Below are 24,829 nucleotides of genomic sequence, written 5' to 3'. Positions count from 1 at the left end.
TCTAAACTTTAACAAATGTGAAACAGAACTTTTAAGTGGGTGTGTTGGAGTTTAGATCAGCGAATGCAGGGCTTTGTTTTGTGCCTTTTCACTTTCGTTGCAGTTTGATTGAAAGATGATGAATAAAATATTAAAAAGACAGAGAACATAATTGGTTTGTGGCCCAGACAAACTCAGGAGTTCCATAAGCGAACCCTCTGATGAATAGACTTTTCCTTGTTTTTTGCTGTAAGTGAATGAAATATTAAGTAGAAGTAGCTTTTATACTAGCGTAACTTTTATTTGGGTTAAGTTATGCAACCAGATGTGAAAAAATTATAGTGTTGTTGAGGAACGCAGTGCTGTAGCTTTTCTCTTCAGGGACATGGACTGCAGAGAATTTTGCTTTTTGTCAGTCCCCCATGTATAAGCTGGTACCATATGCAGCCTTCTTAAGAATTTCATGCACTGCATTATGCTCAGCGGTGCTTTATTAGAATGAATGCAACTGCATTTACATCTCAGCAGAGAATACGTAAAATAATACGTTAAACCCACTAAAAGCATTCCCCCCCCCCCCCCCCCCCCCTTATCTGGAAGCCCCCCAGCACATATCCACCATAGACTGTTTTTTTCATTGAGCACTCTGTTACATCACTCATCCTCCATCTACCACTTCCCTCTGCTTTGTGCCACTGACAATTGCTGTGCAGTGATCCGAGGGCATGGAACTGGCAAAACATCAACTAGAATGCTGACCAAGGGATTACAGGATGAATTACAAAAGTGTGTTTTTGTTTAGGCAGCATATAGTTAAATTCAGAGGTTTTGTTTGCCTCCCTTTCAGCACCATGCACATTTGCACATTCATTTGTGTAAAGAAGCATGTCCATATTTGCACAATAAACCTTTTGATGGTCTTGTATATGTTTAGATCTTCTTCTTTTTTTTGGTCACTGGAAAAAAAACTGTCCAAATTAGAAAGCATTGAAGAGCTACGGGTGTTTGTCATTTCAACTGATACGAATGTGCATTGGAAAAACGTGAAGAAGCTGAAAACCCAGCTAGAGTCATCCTGCGCAAGCACCGTTATCAAAATAGGGCTTCTATTTTTCTTGGAATTTTGATTACTTTAGCTGCTGGCTCTTTAAAGGCTCTGAAATTTAGAAGTGTTCTTATCACCTGTGACATGCAAATACAGATATCCAGGAATAGTTTGGTGATAGTAACTGCATGTACTCCTAAGGGGCAGTACATGTTGGGCAACCAGTTTTCAAAGATGTTGATGTAGACAGAATGAACGCCCGTTCACGCCAGAAATACACTTAACTGATGTCGTGATGATGTATTTTTCTGTAGTAAGCTGATTGTTGTCAGCCTAACAGTGGAACTGCATACAGTGGAAATAATAAATACTTTCAGCCCCAAGATTTCCATTAGACATGCACTAATTCCAGTTTTTGTTTTTTTTATTTTGAGTGATTCAGTTTTTCTTTCTAAGATGGCACACTCAATCATTCCTGTAGCTTATCTTTAATTGACTGATGACTTAAGTTTAGTAACATTTATCCTTTGATGACTTGCACTCTAAATCGGCGAGTTGAACAGATTGTGTTTGAGTTTAAGCTAATGAATGTTGAACAACTTTACTGAGATTCTTGCAAAAAGAGAGGAGACTTTGGAATGAATTAAGTCTACGCAGATTTCTAAGAATGATCGAAATGAGGAATCGGATTACTGACCAATCATAAGGTGCATGTCCATTTCCAGTCTTGTGATGGGAAGCTAAGGTCCATGGGGTTCCAGTCTTGAGTTTTAGTTTCTTTTTTTTTAAATACCTTTTGAAGTCAGTGAAATATAGAGTGTATGTGACATAAGCAGTCTCCACACAGTCATATAATTTTACTAAAGTGTCAAACTCAAAGAGCTGACTCCAGAGGAACCTGTGTCAGGCCTCCTCGTGAAAGAAAGCCAGCCTGGCTGCAGAGAGTAGATAGCAAAAAGAATTATTAGCGGTGCAGAATATGTGTTTGACTGACTGCTACTTTGCTGTCCACCTTTTAATCCACCTCTCAAAATTGATTTTCCTCTGATGTTCATACATCTCTTTGATAAGGGGTGAACCGAAATATTCAGTCTTTAGAGGTAGAGATGGATTGGCTTGACTATGACTCTGCAAATTCTGTTGTTATTTCCTTATTCTGGGACAGGTTGAAAGGATTATTCTTATACAAAACTGAACTTTTAAAACTTCAAATGTGTCTTTTACTTCTGTACCTTTATTTGTTATTAGCAGAGAGAAAAGATAAGATGATATGTAAACCCTTCCACAACCCACAATCACAGGGCTCTTATCTGGAACCAAATATTTGGCCACAACTGTTTGAGTGGACTGCCTGATAAGTTGTTTTGTTTGTCCAACACAGATAAAAGTGAAAGGATTCAAGTGTAGCTACAGACAGACCGTCTTTTACAACAGCAACTTCACAGTTTATTTTGCATCCGAGGAAAATTAGAAAAGATTGGTTAAACCTAAAACCAAATACAGCAAAGAGAAACATTTGATCTATAAGGTACATTTTTTTTGCCAGTTCACAGCGTCCATCTGTCTCATAAGAAGTGTTGATTATATTGATTTTTCTCATTGCAGTAATACAGTTTTAGTTCCATGGTTAGACCAGAAAAAATTGATGACTGGCAATAAACTACCAGAGAAATGAGGTTGTGTTTATAGTTGGCAAGGTTTGTTGTGTTTGCTATTTCAGCTACAGAGATTTCCATGCAAATCCTTTATCTTTCCTCTGCTTGTCTGAACAGTTCCTTGCTTGTCTGGATAGTTTTACTTGCTTAACACAAATGGAAACATTTGCCACCTCCATAGTTTTGATTTCCTTGATGATATCTGAACGTCTGCTTGATCTAAAAGGCGGAAATGGCCATGCAATCTAATGACCTTGCTCTACTTTAGAGGCAGAAAAGGTTAACAGTTAGTAATGGTGCAGTGAGTGACTTGGGCGCGCTAATGGACTTAGATGGAGAAGCATTACTCATGCAGCTGAGTGATGACATACCAGCTGGGCTGAAGCAGCCAAAATTATACCAAAGCCACCACGCTCCAGCAGTTGTGACATCATTTTTGACGTGCCATTTGAAAGGAAGTCATTGGTGAACTTAAGCGTCCTGCTAGGATTTGTACAGTCTTTACGCATAGCACTATTTGAACTTAGCATTCTTAGTCCACTCTTCTCTGTTGAAGGTAAAAATGATGTGATGTATAGAGTTTGAATGCCAGGTCAAAACCGTGAGTTTCTTCTTGTGTTTCTTTAGCTGTTTCAGAACAGTTTGTGTGATGTGACAGGGCTCATTAGTCTACCAGTGAAGGTCACTGCTATGGTAGATACACGACAAATGTATAAATCCTTTCCTAACATTCAACTTTTATCAAATAACTGTCTGAGCAGGTGTCGATTCAACCTTCCAGTCATTTTGTAGGCTGTAATCCCCTCTCAAACTCAGCCTGTAAAGACCTTATAACCAGGATTCTAGCATAAATAAACTCAGTGTATCACAATGATAACTCAATCAGAAAAGCTTAGCAGGCAGTTTATTGGCTGAACCAGCACAAGCATTGAAATTGAAAGGAATTTCATGGACTCTTATCAACTGGGAAACAGAAAATATGTCACTTATCTTTCCTTTCCACTGCCTGTTCACAGAACTATTGAATTGGAGACTGTTTTATAAATTCTGCACTCACCCTGCCTTTCCTTATGGATTGATAACACTGTTTTGCTTTGGTCCCATTTGGCACAGACAGGCGTGCTATGATTCCACCCCAGGGTCTCTCTGGGAATGTGGGAATGTTGGGAAAGAAAAAAAAGGGAGGATTAATGCAACTTGTGAAGGGCTCCTGCAAGCCCCTATTTTTATCTTGAGCGTGTGCCAGTGTCTACTAAGTGGAAGGGAGACCACACACAAATAGCAGCCCCCCCCCCTCTTCTGTTAAATCACACACTGTCACAATCTTTTCTGAAACTAGTTAAAATGTCCTTGAATCATTGTGTACTACTTATTTTACCACACTGATTAGTGTTTTTGTGCTACACCTGGTTTGTCACTGAAATCACAGTTTGAGTGGCAAAGTAAACTGGCTCTATGTAGGAGCACAGGGCCAGCCTGGCACCAGGCCACAACAGATGGCCATGAGTTTCACTTACAACACAACACACTGGCAGGCAGGAGTGGTGATAACACTTCTAATAATAATAATAAAAATAAAAAAATTCCCAGTACCCTAGGTGACCCCCTTCAGCGCCTGAAGCTGTTTTGATTACATGTGAATCAGAGTCTGGAGAATGAGTGTGTGCGAGGAGAGATAGCTGTGATGGGATAGAGATGTTGTTAAACCATCAGCCCTACTTTCGGTCTCTCTCTCTCTCCTTGTGTCCTGACAGAGAGCTATGGCCGACTGATGAGTCATTCTCACAGGAAGGCAAGCTGAATCCGTGCATTACCTAGAAGATTTACCATTTAATTACTCCAACCTCAAATAGATTTGCAACTGTTATTCCAAGGCAGATGAGGTACTTTATGTAGCCAAGTGGACTGTCATCACTAAGTGGGCCTAGAGAGAGTCATCACAGGAACACTGAGTTCGTGACCTGTTCAGATATATTTTTTAATTCATAATTGAATGTGTATAAATATTTTGGGACACTTGGAAAAACCTCCCTTGGAATTTATTGGTCTTTATCTCATTTGAAGCCGTATAATAAATTATAGTGTTATTATACAATTTGTTCTTAAAATCTTATTTTAAACTGTTATTTTAATTGTTAAAGCTATCTTTGAGCCTTTAGCAGCAGTAAAGACACAAAAACAAAAAAAACAAACAGTGTTCGTCATCCTCCTGCATGGAATAATAAACAACCACTCCATTTTTGTCATCTGCAACACCGCATTTTTCTTTGTATTGAACAGTATGAGTCTTTGTGAATCATAGTCGTCTAGCAGGAAGTGCCTGGATGAAGTGAGTATAGCAAAGTGGCTCTTGAAAAAAAAAATTGAGTGATTGATTTGTTTTTCTTTCTTGTCTGCATCTCTGGCTCAAGCTGATCACAATTTAATCCAACAGGGCTGGTGGGAAAAGTGGGTCAGGAGGAAGTTTAGTAAACTTGGCCTAAGAGTTGTTGACTTTTTTGTGGAGTATCTCACTGCAGAGGGAAGTTTCCTTGGGGGGGAGCTGGTGTGGGTGAAAGGAAGCAGAATTGTGAAATAGTTGTATAGCCGTGAAAGAGGAAAGGAATTTTGTGTGTGTGTTTGTGTGCATTTTCTTTGTGTGTGTTTGTGTGGGGTTTTTTTTCCTGATTAAACATTATGTGTTACTGTGTTCGATTGCTTCGTTGTATTTCACCCATCCTGGATCACAGCTTAACAGCTCCCACTTAAAAAAACCCCCAAAAAACCAAATTTTTCCTCATCTTATTTAATCATAAACACGGCAGTGAATCCCATAAGCCTCTCTGCTCAGCATTTTAATGTGTATTATCATGCTCAAACAGCATTTGCAGGCTTCACTAATGGTACTTTGTGGCTTGTCAAAGCATCTGTGCTATGCCATCTTTTAGAAGGAATTTGCCCATTAACCAGACAGTATGAATTGTAAAGCAGCAGTACTTTTGTGTATCATCTGTTTACAAAAAGGCCATAGATTTTTCCCTAAGGGGACACAAAGCTGAATAGAAGTAGCCTTGAACACTGAGATTCCTCATCAAGTAATGAAGGTGCTCTTGTACTTGTGCCTTTACTCGGGTCTTTTTCTCAACCTCTGTTGTTTTCTTTTCCACAGGCTTTGCACCCTCACACTGAAAAAGCTGGTCGTCCTCAAAGAACTGGATAAAGAGCTGAACTCTCTGTCTATAGCTGTCAAAATACAGGTGGGTGGGTTAATCTCCCTAGTGTGATTGGAATAACAGGCTCAGTTGTAAGATCGCGGTGTGTCACCATCTGGAGTCTGTGCTTCACTGCTTCCTCTTTACTTGATGCTGTTGAATGTAATTGCAAAGCCTAGACACTGAGAAGACAAGCTAGTAATCCTGCTGGTTGATTAAAAAGAAAAAACCTCCCTAGGTGAACAGGAAGCTGTGGTGAGTCACGTGCTCTCAGGTTCCTTAAATGGCAGACTGGCATTACCATGCTAAGCAGTAGCATTAGCACCTTAAGACGGATTGTGTATCTTTCATTGATTGCTTGTGCATGCACGCCTCGCCTAATCTCGGTGTTATTCAACATTTCCGTTCAATATATTGTATGGAGGTTACTTTGTGTGTGATTTTAATGTCAGGTTTAAAAAAGCTGAGTGTTTTGGACAGTTTTTTTTAAATAAATTAATTCTCTGTCAAAACAACGACCCCTAAAATATATGAATATGAACAAGTGTTTGTTTGGTTTTTAGACCAAATTGCATCAACAGAGACCTCACTTAACATGATGAAGCCTGGGTTTACATGGAGATTAAAGTACAAAGTTGTACTGTCATGTTTTTTTTACTATTTCCAGTTAAATGTATGATTTATATATATATATATATATATATATATATACATATATATATATATATATACATATATATATATATATACATATATATATATATATATATATATATACATATATATATATATATATTAGGGGTGCAACGATACACAAAATTCACGGTTCGGTTCGATACTTTGGTGTCACGGTTCGATATTTTTTCGATACAAAAAAATGTTCATGCATTTTTAATTTGTCATTTATTAAAATTATAAATATATATTTTAACTCAAAAGTACAGTTTTTAAATTTAACCCTAACCCTTGTGCGTGTTTTTTATTTTGACAGCGAATGCGCACCTGCGGACCACTTATGTGCAGCCCTGGTTATTTAGCTCGTCATATTGCAGCCACAGAAATTCTTTTGTCCATGAAACCATAAAGCTGCACTTTCTTTTTGCCTTATAGTCTGATTTGTCATAACTTCTCCGTTTTGTGGTAAGCTTTTCTTTGGCTGTCACTTCTTCACCCTGACCTGTCTTATTTGGCTCAGCAGAACTGAAATATATATCCTGCTGCTTTTACACACGCACTCACATAAGCTCAGCGATTCTCTGCGCGATCAACCTCTCACATGTTTAATAAGCTTGCTGCGGGAGATTTCACTTGTCATGTTTGCATAGTAAGCTAACGATTAATAAGACGATGTCAGAGGAATTGGTGCACAAATTATCATCACTCACAGATCAGTGCTGTCGCTCTCTATACACAGTTCGCGCAATTGCAAAGTGAAAGCAAAAAAACAAGCGCAAATTCAAACGCAACTTCAATATGTCACATATTGACAGTGGCTCACCGATGCCAATGACATAATTACCCAGCTATATTTCTGAAAGAATGCAAAAGCATTGACATATATTTTTCCTACAATAGCCCGACGGGCAGGGAAGAGATAGATTTTGGTAGCCCGACTGAAAAAATCGTCGGGCTAGCGATATTGCAAGCCCTGTATCTGATTGAGGAATCACTCATCTTTGGAAAAGAGAGTTTATTACAGAGAAATGGCTCTTTCCAAAATAAAAGCTATACTATCCGCTTCTTCTGGGCTATATTCTCAGCAGCATAAGGAGAATCATGTGCTAACAGCTGTCTAAATGACTCGGCTAAAGTTAGTATCATGCTTGCTTTTTTTTGTCTGCTTCCACTTGTCTTTGCACTAGGATGATGTCGGCGTAAATGTGCAGTCATATTCGTTGTGTTCCCACTAGTGCTTTCAGGTTAATCTCGTTGAAATGACCTTAACGCCACAACACGGCAAATCTCCGTTAACGAGCTACCGCCGATCGCTCCGTGCATGGGGCTAGACGGCCAACACGTTAACAAGCTAACTGCGCTAACACACTAGTTCACACCAATGTAATTGAGCATTGCATGGCACATTCAACATACTGTTTTACTTTAGTCCATGACTCGCTTACCTTCAGGGTCATACGTCACATGAAAACCAAAATAATTCCAAACGCCAGATCTGAATGAGGGTCAATTTGCCTGTTGCAAGGAGAGCTTAACTTCTGTCTCGCTAGCTTGCCCTGCGCTCTTCCTTCTGACTATGCTGTCTGTGTTGAGCGCTCAGTGGATCTGCGCTGGACAGTGCAGCCTAAGCGGAGTAGTCGAACACAGATTCACTGAGCGCTCAACACAGACAGCATCGTCAGAAGGAAAATTGATAAAATAAATTACAAATGTTGTATTGTTCGATACATATGCGTACCGAACCGAAAGCACTGTATCGAACGGTTCAATATCGATACGAATATCGTTGCACCCCTAATATATATATATATATAAATAAAAGACACTTTATTTTTAAAAAAATCCACTCTTCGTTATTTGACCTTTTTTTTTTTTTTTTAAATCCCATTCTCAAAAGTACCCCCCCTTTTTTTAAATATATATGTATTTAATTGAAAATTTGTCTATGTAGTACTGGACTGGACAATTCTGTTCTAGAAGGAACAAATCATCCTCTCTTTACTGTCATCCTGAAGGAGAAAGAAAGCAACCACATGTGGCTTGATCCATGAGCTACACCGTCTCCAGAGCGTGAAATCTCTCCATTTCTGCTGAGCCGCCCGGAGGACAGCAGAGCGAAGCTCTGTTCACGATGGCTCTGGAACTGGAGCATTAAATGCAATTTCTAGCAGGTTTGGTTAGAGAGAACAGAGACATTGAGGGTATAAAAGAGACAGTCGGGGAGGATGACAGAGGAAAGGAACGGCTTTGTTTTCAGTCAGTAAATGACAAAGCTTCATTACTGCATGTCATCGGGTTGTCTCTGCAGCATGGTCCGTGGCCTTCTCTATTCTTTCTCTGGGCCTCATTAGGTTAAGTGGTCTGCATGCACGCACAGAGCTCATGTAAAGACATTTGGATCGTCTGCTTAAACTGAAGCAGAAAGAATGATGACGTTGCATTTTAGTCTGCAAAAAGTTGTTTTTGTTTTTTTTTCTGGCTCTTTTCAAGTAGCTACGTGTAATACATATTTTTCCATATGTTGCTTCTACGTATGTACTCCATGATCCCAAATTTTTTCCTGTCTTTTGTGTACAATTGACTGAGGCTGTGGGCAGGCCTCAGTGTCATCTGGATTATGATAGGAGAACATCATTCAATTCTCATTTTAGTGCAAGTTGTTGTCCAAAGCACTTCCATTTGCAGTATACTTAGATATGATCCAGTTATGTGTTTGTGCATGTTTGACTTACACTGTTTAATACAATTTCACATTGAGCTCTCATCCCTACCCTTAATCCTTCTCATTACTGCAACAAAAAAAGGGATGGGGGTCCAATTAAGGGAATTGAAAATGTCTAAAAAGGAAACCTTGAGACTGTATAGTTGAACTTGTTTTCACAGGCTTGTAAAGCTTGGGAGAAGGTCTGTAACATAGCCCATCTGGCCCCAGAAAGACAGTCAAAGTGTGCAGCAGGGGAGCGAGGATGAGAGAAAGGGAGGGCCAAAGGACATTCAGTACAAGCTTTCCTTGCCAAGGCTCTGTATTGTTAATGCATGTCATGCAGTTTCAGAGTGTTCTGCTTTTGTGCCTTGATTCATTGTACTAGCCAGTAAGCATGAGGGTGCATATAAGGCCTCTTTATAGAGCTCAAGTTAGTGACAAGGTCAGACTTGGACAGAGATTTGACCTTAATGTTTTATATAAATATATCCATACTTAACAAAAGCTGCAGGTACTGTCGAGGCACTGGCAGCACGTTCCTCTCTGGAGCATATCGTGCCATTAGGTTAGATAGAAAAAGAAATGAATGATTGTTAAGAGTCAGCAACGGTTAACATCCTTAAACCCTCAGTCCTTTAAAGTTTTGTGTCTCACCTTCTGCTTTTTAAATGCACATTGTTCTCTATCGCCTTTTGTGAGTTAAGCTAGAACATTGCATTGTGTTCTTGCTGCATTGAGTTTTAAAGACATAGAAGTACTTAAACCAGTTCTGGATGTGGACACAGTGGAGTGCTTAACAATTATTTTATGAAGCTAAAAAAAGAAAAAGAGTTCTTGTACCCCGGGGCAATGTCATATTAAATATGTTAAACACTTACATAAGTGATTTTCCTACTGCCATCCCACATTGTGTCATAGAAAAATAGTTTATTACCCTTTATTTTCACATGATTGCTCAGTACTAGAAACATAGCAAAAGGCTTTAAGTGTGTATAATGCAATATATGTGTGTATGCATGTGTGTGTTGTGGTGATACATATCTGCACCATTATATTGCTAAAACTTTAAAACGATGAACGAACAGTCCGATCATCTAATTACTCTTTTTTTTCCTGGGTTGCCAGGGAAACAGTCAAAGTAGGTTCTTTGTAGAAACCTAGTTACTGCTGCTTGTACTAAAACCTTGGTACTTTCTCACTACTAACAGGTTGTGACTATGTGAGAGGATGTTTCCATAGTTCATCTGTTAAACTGTGAGTTTTAGGCTCAGCTCTATCTTCGCTGTTACAGCACCTGCAGATTCCTCTGTCAGTCTCTTACTCTATTCTTTCCCACTTGTGAACAAAACTCATGAATTACTTTTACTACTTGACTTGAGGCAACTACTCTTTCCCAACATATGGCAGGCATTCCACCCTTTTGTAACTAAGGGCAGTGGTATCAGATCCGGAGGTGCTAATTGTCATTTCACCTGCTTTACAATCAGCTGCAAACTACTTCAGCGTCTACAGTGCCTATAAGTTTTATGCTTAAAAGCTGCAAATAGAATCTGTGACAAAGCTAGGTCTGGTTTAGCTTAATTTGTACAATTTGCCAAAGAATGTCTTGAAAAGGAAGCCACTTAATCACAAGGACATACAGACAGATCCACGCATTATCACTTAGAACAAGATTTTACAAGCCATCTCATCTGAAGTATATTGCAGTGTAAAGTGACCCCTCTGGTGTCTTGTGATGATTCCTCAGCACACATTCAACTATTTTATTTGGTATCTGTTACATGATTTGGCAGCTCTTGCAACAGTCAGATCCAATGTCGTACCCACTGCGTGGGACTATTCCATGAGTTTCTCTCCTGGGTATTAAGAGAGACACTGGATATCCTCACTACTCCATACTGCTCACCAAGTCTTATTTAATTCTATCATCAGATAGAGCACATACCTGAACTAAGCTTTGAGTGTTCATGACATTTTTGTAGCTGTCAATGGGATGACACAGCACTGCTACTCTGGCAAAACATCAGGAGCCAAAGGCTTGACATGCTATTTATTTCCTCATAATCACACTTTAGTTCCCAATTTTAAGTTTATAAGAGGGAGAAAAAGACGCTTAGTTGTGGAAATCTGTAATTTGGCAAGAAACACGAGAGGCTTTAATCCAAGGCATATCACAGAAATCTAAGGAACTGCTGAGGGCTGAGACAGGTCATCTGAGGACACGCTGTGTGTTGCTGTCTTTACAGTTACACTTAGGGAAGAGGCGGCGTTCAGCCTGTGCCATTTAAATCCCCCGAGAATGTTAGGTCGCCATATCATTGTGCCAGAACCCAGTACTAGCTTAGGTGATGAGACTTTCTCAACCGGCTTAACAGACAATTCTCTACAAGAATAGAAAGCATTAGGTAATGAAGCTAATTTTGGTTTTGAGTAGTAGCTTGAATATCAGTGGAAGTAAAAAGTGTAATACAATAGCTGTGTGAATGTATTTATACTAATAACTTTCTTAGTGTTATGCTCTTAGTTCTGCGTGAACTAGAGATCGCACTCAAAGTATGATTAAGAATACTCACAGCTGTTTCCAATATGTTGAGTATAGCAGGCTTTTGATTAGAGAGTTACTGTTTTAAATATATTAGCACAAGCTATTTAACTTATCCTAGTAGAAGCAAAGGAGTTGAGGACTGTTTGTACTAGGCTACCACAAGGCGCGAATCTGCATAAATGTGTGAATGTGAAGGAGGCTGGTACTAAAATAGGGTATGCACACTCACTCACTGTTGTCTGCATTGATAACCGGTTAAGAAAAAACACAAAATATGTGATTTGTTGGGATTTTTTTTTGTCTTTTTACTTCATTGATTTTTGTGTCAAGGATTTTTAGTCAATTTATCAACCAAGTAGCATCTAATGATTTCATGTATGTGATTCTTTTCTTTTTTTTAACTGTTATTTGTTTGCCCTGATGAAAAGCAAACAAGCGCTTTCAGCCTTGGTATTGGATATCTGCCAGTACCAAGTACCTGTCCAATACCGGTGTTAAAATAAAACACTGTGGTCCTTCACCTAATTTATTTGCAGAAGTCTCATTTCGGTTCATTGCGCCATTTATGGTCTTACTAGTTCCAATTCTGTATCCTCGCAGTTTCACTGTGGGTGCACGACTTCACATGTGCATTACTTATGTAGTGTAGCTGTAAAGCAACAGTCAAGTTGAGGACATGTCATGTTACAGAAAAAACAAAGCCTTCCAAACAAGTTAAACACTGACAGCAAAACAGACAGAAAAGACGTCGTCGTCATCAACAGAGCTTTTATCAACTCACATAACTGCTGTTGATCATAAACTATGCAAACAAATAAAGAAAAGCTGTTGCCTCCTACATGCTGTTAGCTCTCCTGCTAGGAACTTGTGCGCTGCTTCTAATGTGTGGCTGCAAACAAAAAACAAATTGAATGGTTTTGATCAGTCTGTTGTCAGCATTACCTGATATATATTTTTTGAGCCGGGATTGGACCACTAGTCCTTCCCAGTGTCACATTGGAACATCCCGGTCGTGATCGTCTCACCGGCCACGACTGTAACTCTAGCTGTGGTTTTAAGCAATGAAGAAGGGCTGCGAGGCAAAGCCCCCAGCACATGTCCACAGGAAAGCAGTGTTTAAATAGCTGTGCCGAACGCTGACCAGGTGTTTCAAATTTCCACCAATTTCTCTCAGCTCCGGAAAGGATCCCCCGCAACACAGAACAGACAGTCGCGCCGCAAGAGGGCTTGGGAGTGTAACAGTTCCCAGTTTCAACAGCAAACACTGTCATTTTTATTTTTAGAACAGGCTTATGGTGTTTTCAAGTAAGAGTAAGTCACTCCTGGAAGTCCCTGGGTGTGATGAGTTTTTGTCTAGCATTTTTGTGACATTTTGCTTTGCTTTGTCTCCTACAGGGTTCTAAGCGTCTTCTGAGATCAAACGAGTATGTCCTCCCACCCAGTGGACTGATGGAGACAGATCTGGAGCTCACATTCTCACTGCAGGCAAGCGCTCTGACATTATACTGTGAATTCTCACACAAATATGGCGGTTACTTGAGGAGCAAGAGCGTGTGGAATCTGTTGTCTACCCCATTTATAGATCGAAGTTCTGCAGCATCTCCTGTGTTGTTCTCATTGACATTTTTAAGGCATTTGTAGACTGCAATAGTAGAATGCAGTTTACAGAGGTGAAAAAATTAAGTGAACGAGTTTTATAAAGTTGTATAAAAGATAAAAATGCACAAGTTCAGAAGAGTAAGAACTGGGTGAAAATACAGTGATGTTGAGTGAAGGCTTGATGCTGGTAAGATGGAGATGACATGTAAAGATCTGGGACAGTGTGACTTCCGAGGGAGGCAAGTACATCCTAAAAGGTTGAGAAAAAAGTGACGCATTTTTCTCATAAATGCATTTATGGGCTCTAGTTGTGAAAATTTAAATTCTTCAATGGCAGTCCAAGGAGCACAGTGGTTGGTAAAATACCAGATGTATCTGATGACTAATAATATGCCTGTTGCCACAGTATATACTGCGTTTGATGGCAGTTATCTGTGGGGCATCTAAACATTTGTCAGATCAGGATAAAATACTGCCTGGAAGTAAAAACAGTCAGAACTGTTTTATTTTATAAGTATGCAGCAAAAGCTCTTACGTTTTACAGGACATAATGAATTTATTATTTTGCTTGTCTTACTTGATTTGTCTTATTTTCAGTACCCCCATTTTCTGAAGCGGGATGCCAATAGGCTGCAGATTATGCTGCAGAGGAGGAAACGTTACAAGAACCGAACCATCCTGGGCTACAAGACTTTGGCTGTGGGAGTTATCAATATGGCAGAGGTACTGCACAGTGCCTTAACTAAGGCAGCTATTTCACTCACTTACTTTTGTTTCATTGTAAGCTGTTCTTGAGGAACATTTCATTTTGCTTGGAGCCTGCGATGGCATTCTTCTTTCACAGTGATTGACATGGCTATTTGCTTCTGTTTATCATGTCTTGGTTGCCAGAGAGAGAGGCCCTCCTGTGATGCACGTTTTTTTTTTCTCAGATGACTCAGTCATCACACATATTGCCGTATGAGATTATGAACCATCTGGATCTGCCTTCATATGCACTTGTATAAAAACAGTGCAGTCAGGCATGCTGTGCAGAAACACCTGAGTGAGAGCTGGATGTTTGTTTGAAGTGGAATATTTTTTTTTTGTCTTGATTGCAGTCCTTTAATGTGAGTACAGTGCTCAGCTGGATCCTGCACGTATCTTCGGCCATCAAACTGCTATATTTGACTTTCAAAACGGCCGTATTTGTTTTTCTGTTATCAGTGTTAATATCAGACGTTGAAACTTTGCTGCAGTCGTTCCACTGTATTCACTCTCTGCAAACAAGCAAAGATCACTGATCAATAACTGTCATCCCCTCAAAACTGTACAAAGCCGAGTGTGCTCCATGGTTGGGTGTTTGTTTTGTTTTGGTTTGTTTTGTTTTTTTTGGTGGTGGTGGTGGTGGTGGGGGGCGTCTTCAAGACTGCCATTAGGTTTAGACATAATTATTGAGTTCTACATTTATCTGTAGAAAGAAAAAGGTGACAGTTCTCATTACAGCTCCTGATGTGCCTCTCCAAAGTTATTTTCCAGCAGGAGCCCCAGGACGGCAATTGATGGACAGACTAATGCATTATTGTATTTTAAAATACCACTCAGCTGTTGTGCTGTTGGTGCTTGCTGCAATGAAGCAACTCCCAGACCTCTATGAATAAAGCTAGATAGGCCATTATTGGATGCTGTTGGGTAATTGCGTTGTCATCTGCTGTGGCGTAAACCCTCTTGTGCCCTCATTCTGAAACTATCGAAGCATTGTGTAGGAGGAAGTCGCTTATTGGACTTTGAATGGAACATTCAAAGTGCACCCCTGTCAGCGTTTGAGCAAAATGAGCCCACTCTCTGTACAGCAATTCATCAAGTGAAATATTGAAAGCACCCCACAGATGGAGCTCGGAACGAAAGCTCATTCCTTCTCATCTGATTCAAAACAGTTTATGTAAACTGTGTTATTCTGTTTGTCTGGGTGATATGCACAAATTGGCTTGGCTCCTCTAGACATTCAGTTTTTGTGCTAATGAAGATTTATTTAGAGGTAGCATAGCTGTCTGCTTGTAGTCAGTTGGTGTAAAGCAGTGTGGCAGAAGCCATTTTGATCTCTGTGGGATCGTTATCTGCTCTGTAAAGAGACAAATTCTTCCATCCTGATTGTCTGCTGCGAAAAATGTTTGTATTTTCAATATTTGATCCCTCCTGCTCCAGCGTATGCATAGCAAGTATCGAAGTCATGAAGTCTCAGCAAAAACGTTAAAAAAAGAAAGGTATAAGGAACTTTTCAGTGAGGGACAAAAAAGGACTAAAGTGGGGGTTTTTATACCTCAATTTTCAGCCTGTCATTTGAATGGATTCTAAAAAATTATTCCTGGCCTCAATGTTGAACTATGTCCAGGTGATGCAACACCCAACAGACGGAGGACAGATTCTGGGTCTCCATAGCAACGTAAAGGAGGCGCCAGTGCGTGTGGCGGAGATCAGCGTGTACTCTCTTTCCAGCCAGCCCATCGACCACGAGGATGGTAGCGGCCAGGCTGGCCGCAAGACCAAAACCTCAGGTGGGCACAGCAATCTCTCACCTGCCTGTGTTGGGTCTGTTAGACAGGCCTGCACCCATGCTGCCCAGCCAAGTTCTGCTTGTAATTTTAGCCAGCTCACCCTACTCAGGCCTCTTTCTTCCCTCCTTCCACATGGCTCCTATTTCCCAACTGAGGACAGAATAAACTCTATTAATCCCAGGCTGTGCTGTGGCCAAGGATATGTTATTCTCTTTAGCTATGGTTGTAATGTTGATTTGAGAGTTGAACAGATGTAGGGCCTATTACCTTACACAACTCTAATTCTGGACTGAGGAGAAATACTGGGCCCTATTCGGACTCCGTGCTTTTATCCCGCTGTGCTGATCCGTCGCTGTTCTGGATGTTATTAGGGAGGCCGCTCTAACATAACAGATGAGCTCATGCACCAAGTATTAAACTGGTGTCACTCTGAGGGAAGAAAAGATGTTTGCCTTTCTCTCCTCTGCAGTGATCTTTAATAGCATCCATCCCACCTAGGAACGCAGAACAGGATGTTTGACGGGCAAAAGGAAGTCTGCATTAACATTTACCAAAAAAATAAAAAGTAAAGATATTCCATCACCTGATTTGCCCTCAGCTGTCAAACTAACAAACTGCCTCTTTAAAATGATGTCCAGTTCAGATGACACAGAATTTATTAACCATTAGACCTGAAAACTAAACAAAAAGAGCTTTTCCGTGCATTTTTGTATTCTCATATATTTTGCCCATTATTCTTGTCCTGTAGCCGAAACAGTCTACTATTAACAAACAGAAGAACATTAGGCAGAAAACTGAAAAACCTTCCCCGCACAAAATGTAAAACTGCCTTTGGCCTCACCCTGATATGTGTGAAAAATGGACTAAACATTTAATAACAGCCTGATTTACATCTTATTAGCATTATGCAGTTTGGTATGTGTAAGACATTATGCTTTGCACTGGCAGGGTAAGAAGAATATTTAGTGAAGAAAACCATGTTAAACATTAAGTTTAGGAGGTTTCACTTAATAAATTCCTGACCAGAACAATTTTTAGAACCAGAACCATTGTTTTATTAGATATTGCAGTCATCTTGGATTATTGTTTCACACTTTGTATCTCTGTCTTTTGAACTTTTAGAAAAGATGTGTCTTTTCAAAACTTTAAATTTTAACCTTTTTGGTGTAATGCTGCTAATGTTAGCCTAGATATATTCCTCTAGACTTATACCTCAATGTGTTTGTTTGTGTGTGTGTGTGTGTGGTTGGCGTACCTCAGACCGCTCCCCAGATATGGATAACTATTCTGAGGACGATGACGACAGCTATTCGTCAGAGCAAGAAGCCAGTGATGACGCAGTTCACGGCCAGGTTCGTGCCAGAGAATGTTTAGATCCAGACAAATGTATAGTACATACACCAAGAAATAAAATCTCCCATATAAACAAAAGAAGTCTACATCAAATGTTATTCAGGAAGTAGAGAGGGTTTTTTTTCTTTGTTTATAAAAATATAAGAGAAATTGATTTTAATAATTTCTCTATTTCAGGATCTTTACGATGAGGACGACGAGGTCAGGAAGCCCAAGAAGGCCCGCAGGAAAATGATCCGAACCACTTCCATGACTAGGGTTAGTAGCTTTCTTTTCCACTGTATGCAGTTTTCCATGCTCAGCAGTCACTTTGTGAATAGCTTAAAACCTGTGTTTGCTTCTCTACAAGCTTTTAAGGGAAAGCACACACTGTGTTCCTTGTTCAGGCCATTAAGACAATGTGGACAGACGTGTAAATGAACCCAGTGAAGTGGCTAAAATGGCCTTTACATAGAACAGCTCTGAATATGTAATCCAGTGAACAGTTACCTGGAGTGGAGCTATCGTGCTTATTTAACTGTGACTTGGTATCCTTCTATTCTGTTAATCCTTCTCTCGTAACTGCATGTGGGGTTTTTTTCTGTTTTTCTGTTGCAGCAACCTAACTTTAAGCAGAAATTTGTGGCCTTGCTGAAGAGGTTCAAGGTGACCGATGAGGTGAGTTGCAAAAAAAAAAGGTAATTGCATTTGTTTGAACTGACACCGCATAAGAACATGTTCAATGTCAAAGCAAATGAGGGATACAGCATCCTCCTCGCTGTGCCCCCAGGAATTTCTGTCCTTCTCTTATGAAATCTTCTGGAGGTCAGCTGTGAAACTTACATTTAGTAAATTACCCTCGAGGCAGGACGGAATAATCTCAGTATTGACTGTCTAAGCAGCATTCTGTTACATCACTGCTAATGTGCTCCTGACTAGAGGGCAATCACCAGTAGAGAAATCACTGCCACAACAGGGTTACAAGCATCATTACGCTGCATTACATTTCTCCTCACAGATGCACATTTCCATTAGCAGCGATTTATATCTGGAATCCATTAACCATCTTATTTTTTACTACTTAATGCAATACAAAATGTATTATTTAGATTTGCGCTCTTGTTATGAATAAATGTCTCTCAGCATAATGCCTTGTAATCAGGTCATCAGCAGGACATTGACAAATTGTATGCAGCAACCCCTACATGTCCATTAGTGCATAATCTGTGTTAAGCCCTTTGGATGAAAATATTATCCTTGAACTGTAAGAAATCTATAGGGAAAACCTGGAACATGCCTTGTTTCTCATCTTTCTTCCTCCTTGTGTTGCAAGCAATCCAATAACTATATCAGCGAGCATGTTTCGAAAAATCCTATTCATAAAAACAAGTTATGTGGGTTTTCAGACTGAATGGGGATTCGTTTATATGTGATCAAGATCTAAAAAGTTCTGTCTGAGATATTTAACCTAGTGCTGCTTTCACCAGCATTTTTGCCAGTGTGTGTGTGTGTGTGTGGGGGGGGGGGGGTTGTTGGATGGTTCTGGAAGCTCCAGGTGGCCCGATGATCTTTTAATCACGTTCCCTGTCGCTAATCTCCTTCTTGTGGCTGCGGCTCTATAAATACATAGCCGGGAGGAGGAGAGGGGACAGACTGTGTTTGTCTGCTCCCTGCCAGCTCCTGCACTTATGGAGTGGCATTAATCACCTGATTAGTCCACAAGCCTGGCTGTGTGTAGTTCCTATGATATACATCTCCACTGTGCAGCTGGTAGAGCAAGGCTCAGCATCTTAGCACTTCGCTAACGCTCACTTTTTATTAGCTCTTCTTTGAACTAAGGCAGGACTGTATATATATATATATATATATATATATATATATATATATATATATATATATATATATATATATATATATATTACATACAGATGTTTGTTTTACAGCTTTCACTATTCTCATTCATTCTTGAAGCTCCATTACTCCAGCTGTGAAAGTGATTAGTTTATGCACAGCGCCCAGTAACACCCTGCCCTTATTTAATCCATGGCCATAATTACAAATCCTTGATTACAGGATACTGATGATGTGTCTATCCTGTGTGGCAGGTCCTGGACTCTGACCCAGTAGACCAGACACAGGAGGTTGAGGAGGATCTGGACTTACTCTATGACAGTCTAGAGGTGTATAATCAGAGTGACAGTGGGCCAGAGATGGAGGACAATGAGAGTGTCCTGAGCACTCCTAAGCCCAAACTCAAGTATGTCTGTCTTTCATATTTTTTTTCCAGATAAAATGTTTATAGTTGAAAGTTTGTATGTGGTTATAGGGTGAACTGTTACATTTTAAAAATGTTAAATAATGATCGAAAAGTACGCATATACATTGTCGGGAAAAAGCGCCCATTCATTTTTATACTGTGATTTGATCTTGAACTTATTCTTCACCTTTAGCAGCAGTAACCATGACAGATACTTTGTGTCTGTAGGTCAGACCAGCATTCTTCTTCTGCAACCTGTTTTCAGTTCAGTAATATATTTCTAGGATGAGTGACTCTCTCTAGGTCATTCCACGTAGTAGTAGTTTCAGTAGCTCTGAATGGGTCACTCTGAAAAGCAGATATTGTTTGAAGCTGTTCTGTTGTAGATTTACTGCAGTGTTTAGGGTCATTGTCCTGCTGCAGTGTCCTTTATGATGCCCAGTCATTGAGATCATCCCTATTTATGAACAGATATGTTCACCATCTCCAAGGATTTGGCTGGGAACATGAGAGTACTGCTCGCTCATGTGGTACTGACCTGCCACATCCTAAGTCATATGCTGCTTTAGTATTTATGCTGTATAAAATAAGCCTTTAAGCTACATCCAAGACCATAAACTCATAAGGGAAGTGCTTGAGTTCAGAAATAAAGTGAGAAGTAGCATTGTTTCCCATTTGACTTGTATGCAATTGGATGCCTTTTGGTAACCGGAGAAGTTGCCCTCTGCAGGCTGTAATGAAGAACAAAGGGGTGAGGCTTGAACTGTGAACTGGAAGCTACATCAATTTAATAGTCAATGTTTACAGGGACGGTTTGACATCAACAGATTGACAATTTATATGTTATTGATTTATAAATATGCTTTGGGCTTTCGGACTATTGACTGCACGTAGCTTTGAAGGTTCATAGTTTTCTAAACTACACTGTAATTGTTTGACACCTGTAGTATGGACAAGAGCAATATGAATTTTGCTTTATTAGTTCAAAAATGTTTTTTTCTTACTTTGATGCCCATTTTACTACATCTTAAAGCAAACGTTTCGATCAATCCGAAGGCTTCCCCTACTTAAACTGTTTGTTCTTGTCTAATTCAAATATTTGCTCTTGCTTCTAGGCCGTTTTTTGAAGGGATGTCTCACTCCAGCTCGCAGACAGAAATTGGAAGCATCCACAGCCAAAAAAGTCAGCAGAGAGAGATGTCATGCCCTGTGAGTTGATTAGCACGAACTCTATGAACAGACCCCTTTGCCTTTGAGTTGCACTGTTTATCTATAAAGTTCTGCCTCGCAGTTATTTTAGACGTCCTTATAAACAGTGTTACGTAAAAGACTTTCCCCTGTATTGCCCCAGTGTTTAAATTCCTGGCAGCCCTCTGTTCATATTGTGGTTCAGGGATTCCCAAGGATACTAGAGAGAAGATATTCTTAGCATGTCCGCCATGTGGACCCTGGCAGAAAAGGACTGGGTCCTGCTGTCCTTCAGAATTTATAGGGTCTGACACAAAATGACCTTTTCACCACCATCACTGCACACAAATATGCTCCCATTTCTCAGAGAGAAGATTGGATGGAGCAATCCTGAACTCCTACTCAGAAATTTATGGCCCATCTGAACAACAAGAGAGACACGTTGAGTGTGATGGCGAGAGAGCGAGAGGTGTTTATAAATATCAGGGAATCCATTTTGGCGTGTAATAAAATGGCCCAGAGCAATTCAGGCTACTACATTCTAGTCGAACTGCATAAACATGTCTTGCTGCCAGAATGTAAACTATTTAATCTAATATTTAAATAAATCACACTTTACAAGAGCCGTTCAAACAAGACGAGAATTAAAAACAGGAATGTGCCTCTTGCACTTCTGGGGTTTATATATATTTCACCAAGCAGTAGTGAAATGTACAGGCACTATAGGTGAGGTATTTATATATACTTACCCTGTAAAACTGGTCGGTTACAAATCTTGCATTTCATTAATTATGACATGAGCACTTCCATTTGGAGCTTTTATTTTCACCAGAAAGGTGAGCTTCATGGTTAAAATGATCTAATGTGTTGGCATGTGTGTTTTACCCCCCAGAGTGGAGACTTTCTCACTGTGGACAGATGTAAAGTACAAGGGGGGCGATATCAGGATGACAGTGTCACAGACACAACTATTGGGGTATGTTTTTGGAACAGTCATACATTTTTTTGTTTTGTTTTTTTTTATCCCACTTCTTTCTTTCTTTCTTTCTTTCCTTCTTTTTTTTCTTTTACTTAATACCCTTGAGCATCCCTTTCTCACATTTTTCTTTTCCAACCCCCTACCCTCTCCACTTGAGTGCCCTTTTGCTCCCGTGGGTCTTAGTTGTTTTCCGGGAAAAAGAAAAGAGGGGAGGGAGTGTGCGAGGGCATGCAAACTAAACAGCATAGTCATCCATTATGGATCAGCAGAGCAGGCAAGGCAGCTTCATGCTGGATAAATCTTGACTGATGAGGATGGAAAGAGGGGTGTTTGTGTTTGTTTTTGTTCTTGTGCTGTCGGGTCGGTCTAACCTTGTTCATCGAGCTCCAGCCGCCCCTCTGAGCCACTCACCACCCCAATCCACTGAGTGAGTTCAAACTGAATATCTAAGCTGCAGGAGCAGTGTTTCCCCAGCCACCTGCTAAGAGACCATGACTTTTTTATCTCGTATGTCATGGTCGGCTTACACCATTATCTCAAACCTCAAAAAAATGAGCTCAGTTATTCACCAAGCCAGTATCTTTCTAGCTCCTCACCCTCCACCTCTGCTCTTTCAACTCTCGTCTTGGCAGCAGGAGGGCTACACACAAAACCACAGAAAGAGAAACTGATGCCGTTTGAATTGGAGATGCCATGCAATACCTGCGAGTGTTTAAAAAAGAAAAATTCAAAATCGGAAATATTCATTTTAAAGGTCTTGATCTTTTAATGTGCATATGGAAGTGTGTATGCAGGAATGATATGTTTGACTGTATGTTGGACATTTTGACACTCGCCTTTAATGTGTGGTTTGATCCAAACTTTGAAGTACTTTCTAATTGTGTGCTTTACTATGCAGACACATAGAAAAGCGTTACTGTAGACACACAAATAAAACGTTAGGTGAAAATTTTGGTTGCCAGGAGACAGTTGCTGGGAAGCTCATTGGCCCATGGAGTGCGTATGGAGCTTTTTTCTGACAGCAGCCGATTTGACATGAAACAGTTGATAAACAAAGCTTTAATTAGCAACACATGCTTACCTGCTCTCTTCACGTTGCAACGGCTGCTGGGAAAAAGCTCTGTTTCAACCAAATTGTAATGTGACAAATGGCTGGACTCAGCCCTGCAGGTTGAAACGTACTTTTGCATCTTTCTTCTGGATTTTTAAATTTTTTTTTTTGGTCTTGTTTTTCAGTCTTTTAAGTATTTTAACTGAGCTCTGTAACTTACAGAAGAGACAAATTAGCTGTTATTTTCCATAGGCCTGGGATCATGGAGCCCTGGTTAATTTATTATTAATGCATGACTCCAGCTAATATTCGTTGTTAATAGAAATGAACTGTCATATTGTTTTATACAGTTTTGAAATGTTGAAAAAGACGTGACGTTAAATGCACTTGTATTATTTGCACTTTATTTTTTGTTTTCCACTAATCTTGTGGTATGACTGAGTTAGATTTTCTCTCTCAAATTGATTGTCTTGAACATTTGCAAACCTGCAGTGCCTGTGTTTGATAAACATTAGCGTTGTCCTCTTACAGCCCTCTTGGCTCATCTTTGCTCCCCCCCTTTTGGTTCAGGAGCCAGAGACTGACGACAGCGGGCCAGGGCCTGGGGAGGTGAGCAGCTGGGATGTTAACATTGAACGGGTGCCCTGCTCCGTTGGCAAGCTCTGCAAGACTGAGTCCCAAAACCACATGTCTCCCAGGTAAAGTGCTGATGACTACATCTGGGAATAAGCATTCAGTATAGATCTAATGTTTGTCTACTTTAATTGTTAATTTGCTTTTCTTATAAACCGGATCATTAGGTTCTTTTTTTTCTTCCTGACTGTCATATATTTTATTCTTCGCTTGTTGTCGCCTCAGTAAAGTGGAAAACAAGCTGCAGAGACGACCTCGCAGCACCTCCATGAAAGACAGGCAGAATTCCAAGGCCCAAAGCGACAGGACCAGCAGCATGGAGTCTGAGTGCTCCCCAGACTCAAGACTCATAGCGCAGGTAGACAACGCATCCAGGATCGAGCATCAGACTCTGTTCTTTACACTTTTTTTTTTCTTTTCAGTCCAGTGGAAATGTGCTGACTTGTGTCATTGTCATACTTTGCGCTCCTAATTTGTGTCAAAGGTTCCAAGGAAGTCCGTCTATGACCAACTAAACCAGATTCTCATCTCTGACGAACGCTTACCAGAGAGCATCATTCTCATCAACACTACAGAGTGGCAAGGACAGGTCTGTTTTTCTATAAGTAGCATTGAATCATGAATTCCTTTACTTTCATTTGTTCATACATGCGATAGAACCACACGGATCATGCAGAACAGGGCTTATTTTTACCCATGCACACATTACAGTGTTGCAAAAAGAGGAAAATACAAAAAAAAATGTGTGTGTGCTTCCGAGTAGCATTTTTTTTTCTTTTTTCCAACCCTGCCTCTGGTATATCCATTAACTCATCGTGTCCCTCTCATGTGTGTTTCTGTGCAGTATGTAGCCGAGTTGCTCCATGAACAGAGCCAGCCCATTGTGTCAACCTGCTCTGCTGCAGATGTTCAGGCTGCCTTCAACACCATCGTTACTCGCATCCAGAGATTGTGAGTCACATACATGCATACATACACACGCATTGGCTGAATGACACAGCCCATCAGATGGCGTGATTTTTATTGTTTATTTATTTTTTATTTTTTTTATCTCATTATCTTGAGCCAATCTTCACCGAACTATATGTGTTTGATGGCTACTCACTAGATAATTCCAGGATGGTATTGCTCATGCTGCTAAAGCGCTCACTGTGCGTGAACCCATTCTATCAAAATACGGCCGTTTCCTCATGAAAAGCTTAAGTTCAGCTGCCTTCTCCGTTTCCTGGATCCACCTGCTTGGCTGTCATCTCCTCAGGATGTCATGTCAGTGGGAGACGAGGCTCTCTCGGTTTGCTGTACTGCTTCTGTCAAACATGTTTTTCTCCCTTATTCAGCTGAACTGCAACTTTTTAGCGCTTTAGACACCTGCTCCTCAGTCAACGCATTTACTCCAGCTGGGGCAACGTCACGCAGAGCCGCGCATGTCGCTGATGTTAACGTGCTTGCTCAGTGCTGTGCC

At 40.2% G+C, this 24,829-nt stretch overlaps 1 protein-coding gene across 3 annotated transcripts in view; it reads left to right on the top strand.

The window, feature by feature from the left end:
* Positions 1–24,829, top strand: part of LOC113034572 (phosphofurin acidic cluster sorting protein 2) — a 44,030-nt gene that overhangs the window by 12,075 nt on the left and 7,126 nt on the right. For 2 of the 3 annotated variants that reach the window (XM_026189235.2, XM_026189234.2), the window contains exons 2-15: positions 5,828–5,915; positions 13,190–13,279; positions 13,991–14,116; positions 15,765–15,927; positions 17,188–17,279; positions 17,458–17,538; positions 17,878–17,937; positions 19,365–19,516; positions 20,632–20,725; positions 21,597–21,680; positions 23,266–23,432; positions 23,593–23,725; positions 23,852–23,956; positions 24,212–24,318. In XM_026189235.2, coding sequence (XP_026045020.1) covers positions 5,828–5,915; positions 13,190–13,279; positions 13,991–14,116; positions 15,765–15,927; positions 17,188–17,279; positions 17,458–17,538; positions 17,878–17,937; positions 19,365–19,516; positions 20,632–20,725; positions 21,597–21,680; positions 23,266–23,432; positions 23,593–23,725; positions 23,852–23,956; positions 24,212–24,318 — 1,542 coding nt within the window. The remainder of the gene's footprint in view (positions 1–5,827; positions 5,916–13,189; positions 13,280–13,990; positions 14,117–15,764; positions 15,928–17,187; positions 17,280–17,457; positions 17,539–17,877; positions 17,938–19,364; positions 19,517–20,631; positions 20,726–21,596; positions 21,681–23,265; positions 23,433–23,592; positions 23,726–23,851; positions 23,957–24,211; positions 24,319–24,829) is intronic. The other variant, XM_026189236.2, reaches the window with a different exon arrangement.

This window comes from Astatotilapia calliptera, chromosome 13, assembly GCF_964374335.1.
Source record: "Astatotilapia calliptera chromosome 13, fAstCal68.1, whole genome shotgun sequence".
NCBI classification, from domain to species: domain Eukaryota; kingdom Metazoa; phylum Chordata; class Actinopteri; order Cichliformes; family Cichlidae; genus Astatotilapia; species Astatotilapia calliptera.
The sequence above is the reverse complement of the archived record's forward strand: the minus strand, read 5'-3'. Positions and strand labels throughout refer to the sequence as shown.